Source organism: Medicago sativa, chromosome 3 (assembly GCF_051527215.1).
Source record: "Medicago sativa cultivar Bolivia chromosome 3, Bolivia_mono, whole genome shotgun sequence".
Lineage (NCBI taxonomy): Eukaryota > Viridiplantae > Streptophyta > Magnoliopsida > Fabales > Fabaceae > Medicago > Medicago sativa.
The window spans coordinates 75844728-75855072 of record NC_140751.1 but is presented as its reverse complement, the minus strand read 5'-3'; the positions used below and the strand labels follow the sequence as shown (position 1 = coordinate 75855072).

The window sequence follows — 10345 nt, the reverse complement described above, 5'->3', positions numbered from 1 at the left end:
GCTTTTCAACATTTTGTAAAATTAAGGGGTAAAATTTTCATTTTTTTCATAGGGGACTAAAATCGCAACTTTTTTCAAACTTAAGGGGGAGTGCACTTTAGCCTATATATATATATATATATATATATAGAGGACATTTCAAATGAGAGGACTTTTTAAATGAGAGGGTGAGAGGATTAAATAGTGGCCATTGGATGAAAGTGTAAGGTGCAGATGGGAAAGTGTACCGCTTTAGAAAATGCACATGATTTTTTTCCCACACGCTTCCTACCCCCTAAATAAGAATCTGGGCTAATCAACAAAAAAAATAATATCTTGCAAAATTATTGATATGGTTTGTGTTATCTCAATCTATATCAATTAAAATCCTCTTGTTTGTTCAACTCTAGATCTGGTAAAGAAAACTCTAGAACTAGAAAGCCTGAGATATTTCTAATCGAGTAGAAACAATCACTGGACTAAATAACAACTTTGTCTTCTTTTCGGTGCTTCATCCCTTTCAAATTTAACTTCTCCATTCCTTTCAAATTTCAAACAGCAGGATAATTTTCAGTGCCCTAAAATCAATAGATTGATATTGATATTATCATTATTCAATTTATGTGAAAATCCAGAATTAAGCAAACAAAATTAAGATACAAAACCCAGAAGAATAGAATGAAATTAAGCTTGAGAATGAATGTGAAAACCCATTATTATTTTTGCCAAATCTAGAGTAGAAGAAATAAGGGGTCTTTAATTAATTAAAACCATTATAATGATTTTGCAAGATAAGTGTTGTGTTGATTATCACAGCTTGTTGGAAGAAATTTCAAAGAACCAAATAGCAGGCTTATTGAATTTGTGGAGAGAGAGCTGGAGGAGAAAAGGGTAAGCAAAGCAAGAAAGAGGCACGTAGAAAGAGAAAAAAATCACGTGCAAGTGCAGTGTTCAGTGGGGGGTTTAATCTTTACCGTACATTTGGATCTAATGGTTGTTATTTGTTCCTCTCATCTCTCACAATAACTACTCCTCTCACTTGATATGTCCTCTATACAATGGTGAGGGTCTCCATTGTGGATGCTCTAATATTAACAAAGTCAATAAATACTTTGCATCAATGGCAATATGAAAACAATATTGGGTAAAACTTTTTTTTAATGACAAAAATATTGATATTTGGGTAACCTAATTAACTAATCTCCCATAGTTGTAAATTTGTATGACTAACTTTACACATTAGCCTTTGTACGTATGTATGTATACATGTACGTATATACATACGTACGTGTATATATATCTATATATGTGTGTGGATGTATACACACATGCACGCATAATATGTGCATGTACACCCATACATCCAAACATTATTTTAATTTAAGATTTAAATTGTACGCACTAAAGATGTTTTGCATTATCCATAAATCATAATTGTTAGAGCATTAAAAAAGTTCGATTATATAACTATTATTAAAGTTATTCTTTTGATTGATTAATACTATTTATGAATGGTGTAAAACTTTGACAACATATACTAAGTACATAACTGCAAGGGTTTGGTCTAGTGATAAAAGTATATATTTTGTTTTGGATCCAATGATATCATGCTCAAGCCCCGGTATCATAGAGAATATTTTACGTACAAATGTTTTCGTTGTCTTAGACTGGGCATCACCCCCCTATTCTAAATTTTATTTTTCTAGAAAAAGAATGTATACAAATTAAATTCTTTAATTTAATTCCTAGTTAAAGAAGAAGGTAACATGGTTTCACTGTATATCCTATATTTTTTAAGATATTTGTTTTGTCTGTTTTAATCTTCCACCATCATTTAGGCCTCCCTTAACGGCCAAAGCTAAACCACCAAGAAAGTAACCCGTGAAACCGGAAATCAGGAAGCATTTGGGTCCCACATGTTTAGTTTAATCACGCTATTTAGCGCGCCTTAAAATCTCTTTATATACACCCCCTCTTACTTACACTACTTCTCACCTCCTTCTCTCATTTTCTCTATAGAAAGCCTGCCCAACATGACAAACACACCTTTTTCTTTGGTTTTATTGTTCTTCTCTCTTTTCATGCCTACCCTCATTTCCTCTTCACCTGTTCAAAATCCTGAATTGGTAGTCCAAGAAGTAAACAGGTAATTAATCAAACAAACACCACTGATCCATATGTATATATGCTAGAGACTTACATTATATGTGCATTTTCAGTAGTGTGATGATCATCCATTATATATGCACTATAATTGTAAAAAGTTATACAAACATACAATCACATCTTACTAGATACTTCATTGTCATGTACACTATAAAAAAACAAAAAAAAAATATTTTATAAAATTTAGAGTAAAATAAATTTAGAAATGTTAGGTCGCTAGGGAGCCAAACACATTGGGCTAAGAAAAACCAAACGTATACACTAGGGCACTAAGTCTATACACTCAAAATGACATTACTTATATGGATCTTTTTACTTATATCCTGTGAAACATCCACTTTTCAATCCCATGTGGAACTCTTACTCACATTTGACACACCAACATTGCATTAGACTTTTTGTATGCAATTGATTAATGTTGGCATTGACCTATATAAATTTGCTTTATATTGTAGGAAAATCAATGCCTCTTCAGCTAGGAGGAACTTAGGGTACCTATCCTGTGGGAGTGGAAACCCAATTGATGATTGTTGGAGGTGTGACTCCAATTGGGAAAAGAACAGGCAAAGGCTAGCCGATTGTGCAATTGGGTTCGGCAAGAATGCCATTGGTGGAAAGAACGGTAAGATTTACGTTGTAACCAACGCAGGCGATGACAATCCGGTGACTCCAAAGCCCGGAACGCTCCGCCACGCCGTGATCCAAGTGGAACCGTTATGGATAATTTTTGCCAGAGACATGGTGATCAAATTAAAAGAAGAGTTGATCATGAACTCTTTCAAAACAATTGATGGTAGAGGTGCTAGTGTGCACATTGCTGGTGGTCCATGCATTACTATACAATATGTCACAAATATTATTATCCATGGGATACATATACATGATTGTAAACAGGGTGGGAATGCTATGGTGAGGGACTCCCCACGACATTTCGGGTGGAGGACTATTTCGGACGGTGATGGTGTGTCCATCTTTGGTGGAAGTCATATTTGGGTTGATCATTGTTCTTTGTCTAATTGTGAAGATGGTTTGATTGATGCTATTCATGGTTCTACCGCTATAACGATCTCTAACAATTACATGACACACCATGATAAAGTCATGTTGTTAGGTCATAGCGACTCTTATACTCAAGACAAGAACATGCAAGTCACAATTGCTTTTAACCACTTTGGTGAAGGACTCGTTCAAAGGATGCCAAGGTAATAAAATTGATTATATTCGTTAAACTCTCGAAAATAATAACATTCAATTTCATAAGGGAAAGTGAAAATGACAACATATTTTTTGAGTGATGGTTAATTTGACGAAATCACTTAATTTTGTTGAAAATTTTAGTGCAACTTTAGTGACATACTCTAATTGCGGCAAACTCGTGCTAATTGAAAGGTGCACAAATCTATGTAGGGCTAAATGCATCACTTTTTGTCAATTCACTTGATTAATTGTCTATTAGTTAGTTTGTGGGACCAATATTATTCCTCTAAAAGTATGGGAAAATGTTTACAAATATTTAAGGACGCTGGTTAAGAAAGTAAATACTATTTTAATTATGTATTTAAATTTGTGTTATCAATACTTTAAAAGTTTAAAAAAATATATATTATTTTCAATATAAAATTTTTGCTTATAGATTTTTTAACAAGTAAGAGCACTCGTTAGCAAAACCTAAAAATATTTACGAAAAATTACAGGTGTAGGCTTGGATATTTCCATGTGGTGAACAATGATTACACTCACTGGGAAATGTATGCCATTGGAGGAAGTGCTAATCCAACCATTAACAGTCAAGGAAACAGATTTGTTGCACCTAATAACAGATTCAGCAAAGAGGTGACAAAGTATGAAGATGCAGCAGAGAGTAAATGGAAACATTGGAACTGGAGGTCAGAGGGAGACTTAATGGTAAATGGTGCATTTTTCACTGCATCAGGTGGTGGAGCCTCATCTAGCTATGCAAGAGCTTCAAGCTTAAGTGCAAGACCATCTTCTATTGTTGGTTCCATTACAATTGGTGCTGGAACACTTAATTGTAAGAAAGGTTCTCCTTGCTAGCTACTTGATAAGGACCATTCAAGCTAGCTACCATTGCAAAAGGAGGAGGAGAGGCTATATTAATTGGGACAAAAAGTATTTAAAAGACCTAGGTTATTATATATGTGGTCTATCTCTGGTACCTTTAAATTTACTTTTCCTTCACATCTCCATTTTCTTTTTTCTTAATTATATATATTTTTAATTTTTTTCTGTTGTTTGTATTTTTATTTTTCTTTCTAGTTTGCTTATGATTACAACCTCCACTTGTTACTCTTAGAAAACAGATCAATTCAAGAGAAAAACAAGTGCACAGGAGTTGATATATATTTATTATTTTTGTAATATAATATAATTTAAAAAATTTATATATATTTAAGCTTGTTCTTTTTTTAAAACCATTCTTGTTAATTTTATGTTGGGATGAGAAATCCAATTCTTCAAATCTTCATCACTCGACGTCTCTACCATCATGAGGTACACAGATCATAATCGGTTGCAGTCAATAAGATGACGCAATCATACTTTTGTGATTGTTCTATTAAGATCATATGATTCTCTTTAAAACTCGATATTTTAAAAATTATAAATAATAACTAAATATGTTTTCTCTTGATCGTCCGATCAAGATCAGACGGTCATTAATGTCTTGATTGAGTAAATGCAGTAAATCTGATTTCGAGAAACGCACGTGTGGTCACATTCTCGAATATAATTTATTTAGACTCATGCAATAGAAAACAATTTAACAATATATATCTTTTAAGTTGTGTTATTTGAACAATCATTTGATTGACAACTTTTATGACAACCATAATTTGGCTGAAGTTATGGTGCATAAGGCATTTCCTTATGCACCATGCATAAAGACACTACAACCGTCAGATTTGTTTAATGATCCAAGCCTGAAAACGCATGGTATAACCATGAAACTACGCGCATGGAATAAAATACTACACCCATATCCCTTCTACTTCACCCTCCTCTTCTTCTTCGCATATCTCTTCTGTTTTCCTCTTCTTCTTCGCCGTCCATTCAATCATTCATCAATTCATCTTCTTTAAATCAAAATTCTAGAAAACGAAATTCATCTTCTTCAAATCAAAATCCTTCTTGTTTGCAAATTCAACCAAATCCAAATCATAATTCTGGAAACACAGTGTTTAATCGAAAAAGAGGATGAAGTTGAAAGAGGTCGAAATCGAAATCAAAATTCTGGAAACACAAGATTGAGGATGAATTGAAGATCTGCATCGAAAAAGAGGAAGAAAGGGGAAAAATCTAAAACCCTGGAATTTTCCCCCTTTTCTGATTTTGGGTTTGGGATTGGGTTTGACACTGCTTTTTCAGTAGAAACAAAAAATCCATGAGAAATATTGTTGAAATGGGAAAACAACCCATTTGGGTTTGAAGAAGATGAATAGCGGGAAGAAGAAGAACAACCACTATTAAGAAGTTGAATACGGAAAACGAGCCGGATCTTGTGAATGAATGATTTTTGTTCAGCAATGTTTTCATGGATTTGGTGATGAAGATGGATTTGAATTAATATTTTTGTTCAACAAACTTCTCATCTGTAATTCGTTTGAACACAAATTTGATGTTATTGAAGACTAGGAATTTGATGTTATTTTGGTTTCACATAGAACACTATCAAAACCATTTAACCGTACTTATGGTTTCAGTATTCCATACCCCTAATTTTAGTAAAATTAAATTAAATTGAACATTATTGGGCCAAAAATTAAATAAGATGAATAATATTATATGATAGATACTATAAACAACTAGTATTATTGAGAATGTTGTGATGAATTGTGTTGTTTATGATCAATCCGGTTCGGATCTGGTGTTAGCATTACTCACGGAAACCATTTCCACTGCAAAATGGTTTTGGAGTACAACTCACGGAAACCATTTTCACTGCAAAATGGTTTTCGAGTACAACTCACGGAAACCATTTCCACAGCAAAATGGGTTTGAAACCAACTCACAGAAACCATAGCCATAGCAAAACCATTAGACAATTATTTTGGTTTCTCATAGAAGACTGTCAAAACCATTAAACCATAATTATGGTTTCAGTAATAATTTCAGTGTATAACATCTTAATCATTATTCAAAACCATTACACAATTATCTTGGTTTCACATACATGATTATCAAAACCATTAAACCATAATTATGGTTTCAATAATAATTTCAGTGTATAACATGTTAAACAAAGTTCCAGTAAAGAAACTCATAATCCATACTCATTTCTCTCTCTAACTCATAAAAAACTTATTCAAAACAGCTTATTTTGTGCAAATAGTTGTTTTGCACAAATAAGCTGTTTTGTATAAATAAGTTGTTTTGAATAAGCTGTTTTGCACAAATAAGTTATTTTGTATAAATAAGTTGTTTCGAATAAGCTATTTTGTATAAATAAGTTGTTTTGAATAAGCTGTTTTGCACAAATAAGCTGTTTTGTATAAATAAGTTGTTTTGAATAAGCTGTTTTGCACAAATAAGCTATTTTGTATAAATAAGTTGTTTCGAATAAGCTGTTTTGCATAAATAAACTGTTTTGAATAAGTTGTTTTGCATAAATATGTTGTTTTGAATAAGTTGTTTTTTAAAATGAAATCGAAATAAGCTGTTTTGTATAAATAAGCTGTTTTGCACAAATAAGTTGTTTTGTATAAATAAGTTGTTTTGAATAAGTTGTTTTGCACAAATAAGCTATTTTGTATAAATAAGTTGTTTCGAATAAGCTGTTTTGCATAAATAAGCTGTTTTGAATAAGTTGTTTTGCATAAATAAGTTGTTTTGAATAAGTTGTTTTTTAAAATGAAATCAGAATAAGTTGTTTTGTATAAATAAGCTATTTTGAATAAGCTGTTTTGCACAAATAAGCTGTTTTGAATAAGCGGTTTTGCACAAATAAGCTATTTTGTATAAATAAGTTGTTTCGAATAAGCTGTTTTGCATAAATAAGTTGTTTTGAATAAGTTGTTTTGCACAAATAAGCTGTTTTGTATAAATAAGTTGTTTTGAATAAGCTGTTTTGCACAAATAAGCTATTTTGTATAAATAAGTTGTTTCGAATAAGCTGTTTTGCATAAATAAGCTGTTTTGAATAAGTTGTTTTGCATAAATATGTTGTTTTGCATAAATAAGTTGTTTTGAATAAGTTGTTTTTTAAAATGAAATCAGAATAAGTTGTTTTGTATAAATAAGCTATTTTGAATAAGCTGTTTTGCACAAATAAGCTGTTTTGCATAAATAAGTTGTTTTGAATAAGCGGTTTTAAAAAAAGCGATCCTAATAAGTTGTTTCGAATAAGCTGTTTTGCATAAATAAGCTATTTTGAATAAGTTGTTTTTTAAAATGAGATCGGAATAAGCTGTTTTGCATAAATAAGTTGTTTTGAATAAGCGGTTTTTAAAAAATCATTCTAATAAAATGTTTTGCATAAATAAACTATTTCGAATAATTTGCGTAAATAAATTGTTAAGAAAAAAAATTATAATATGGGGCTTTATTAGGCCCACAAATAAATAGATTTTATAGTGGGCTTACTTGGGATGTAGAAAGCAATTATGTTGGATGTAGAAAGCAATTATGCACGGTGCATAAGGATCTCCTTATGCACCATAACCACACCCTCATAATTTTACAAAGAAAAAGAGGTATTGACACAAAAATCAAAACAATAGAGAAAAAAATTAAAAAAAATAATATGTAATATAAATATGAGAAAGAAAATTGTTATTACAAATATTATCAAAAAGTGATCGTATAAATATCATCTCTCATACCTTTTACATGGATAGAAGTATTTCTTCTACCGTTATATCCCCACACGCATGTTCTTCTTTTGTTTCTTTATCATGAGAGACCGACACATGCAGAGACACAAATTAATATACTGTTTGACTAGGACATGGAACCAAATAAAGTAAAGACACGTACCTACACAATCATAGAAAATTGAAAATTCCAATCAAAACAAAGAAAACCATGCAATCACATCAATCTTGTTCATACTAGTGTTAGAACTTTGATCAAGCTCAACTACCCCAAGTAACTGTTATAACTAATAGGACAAAAGAAGGTACAATCTGAGTAGAAAGCCACTTATCTAACTGCATTAATATTTATGATCAATTACAATTTTGATGTCACCATCACCAATTATATTTTTACTAAATAATTAGCCAATAATATTTCGTATTTGAATGTTGCTATTTCCTATCAGAAGAGCTATAACAATATAACCACAATGGTTGGTTAGTATATGATTAAAAATAAGCATATTTTTGTGTCAGCTAGATTAAAAAATAGACACTGGTGGTTGATTGTAACAATAACCTTTCTTTTGATGGGTGTAATTGAATGGGCTAGTAAAGTTAGGTGATGAGGCCACCGAGCACTTAACTGGACAAAATTAGGCGGAAGGGTGAAAAAAGATAAAAAAAGCATATGGGTAGTGGATCTTCTTTTCATGGTGGTACTTGATGTGATAGTGGTTATTATGTGTGAAAAAGTTTAAATTGTGCGACACATCTTTGACAAAGTTTCACATTTGGAAAGGAAGAAGAGGGACTAGGTTATATAAATCGATATTTTTGCCTTAGTGTATTCGTTTATGGTATATATCAAGTAGGGTATCCTTGAATGGTGCCTTGTTGAGGCTTGAACCAAAAAAAGAAGGGTGATTATGAGGTTTGACAAAAACTTAGTTAGGATAGGAGGTATTTCAAATGGGACAGTGACATAAGTATAATTGTATGGTCCTGCGACATTGTCGTTATTTGTTTACACATGTATGAAAGTCTTGTGTTATTTGGGATGGACTTAACTCAATTTTACGAAGAAAGTATATCAACTCATTTTATTCATAATTATTTTTTTTGAAGGAACTCATTTTATTCATAATTATTGAAGAGATACATAGTAGAATCTAATAAAAATATTAAAGTCATACATAGTAGAATCCAATAAAAATCATGGCGGCTAGTAATGAAAGGTGTCACTCTAGTTAGAGAACGAGCTACACAATTCACTTGTCGCTAAACACAATTTACACTAAAGTTGGCAGAAAAAAACAGTCTAATTTAATAATCACACCAAATACAAAAATGTTATTCGTTGGTTGGTTAATCTGGTCCTCTACTACCTTGCTATCAATCTCAAAATGATGTGTTCATGTGCAGAGTCTCTTATCACCTTCCAATGTTGCAGGATAAAATGGAATTTGATTCCATTCTAGCTGTGATGAATCTGTCCAAATGGCGGCCTCTCAGACACATGCCAGAAGTATTTTTCCTTCTTAAAAGAAAAGCCCTGCATCCACATTGCATTTGCAATCCAAGCTTCAATGCAAACAGAAACATTGATATATGTCCCAAAATTCCATCTTACACCTTCAGTTAGTAATGTTATACTATTTCAAATACTACTTTGTGCATATGAAGAAGAATTATGACCAATCCAGACTGCAAGAACAGTATTTTGAGGAAAATATTTAGCCTAGAAAATACTAATCACTAATGTGTCGAGGTCAATCAAGAACTTCCATCCATGTTTGCCTAACATTGTACAATTCACCAACATAAATTTGAATCCAACTTTAAGTCGGATAGCCCCTTGAGATAATCTCAATCAACACAGTCATACACGTTACTTGCATCAAGTTTCAAAGCCTCGTCTCCAAACTTACCTTGAATCTTACATCTAATAGTGTATAGCAGATGGAATTATTTAGATATTATAATAATACCAACAGGCGAACTTTTTTTCATGATTTAGATGTTATGATAGTGTTGCACCAAAATAAAACTCAGCTCTCCCTAAGTTGGTCTCTCAAATAAAGTTATTTTTTCTAATATTTTGTCTCACCCATATTGTTCCATATTTACAAATCAATAAGGACAAACATGAGAAATTTTACATAAATGGGAAGTAGCTGCACAAATATATTGAACATTAAAGATTAGTATTTTTGATCAGTTGAGAACGAAGTAGGAGAGAGATAATGTAAATTCAAGTGGAAAAATGATGGTTCAATATCTAAAGGTTTTGTTTGGGAGGGGTTTTTGGAGGCGAGGGTTTTCAAGGGATAAGTCTATATTTTATAATATATTTGATATTTTACAAAATCCAAAGAACACATGATTAA

General features: G+C 31.8%; 1 protein-coding gene across 1 annotated transcript; it reads left to right on the top strand.

Moving 5' to 3' along the window:
* The first annotated feature begins 1972 nt into the window (after window positions 1-1972).
* LOC146940246 (putative pectate lyase 18) lies at window positions 1973-4577 on the top strand. Its single transcript, XM_085753926.1, has 3 exons — window positions 1973-2125; window positions 2601-3347; window positions 3840-4577. The coding sequence occupies exons 1-3, from the start codon at window positions 2013-2015 to the stop codon at window positions 4198-4200; spliced, it is 1221 nt and encodes a 406-aa protein (XP_085610052.1). The 5' UTR covers window positions 1973-2012; the 3' UTR covers window positions 4201-4577.
* The last annotated feature ends 5768 nt before the right edge of the window (window positions 4578-10345 follow it).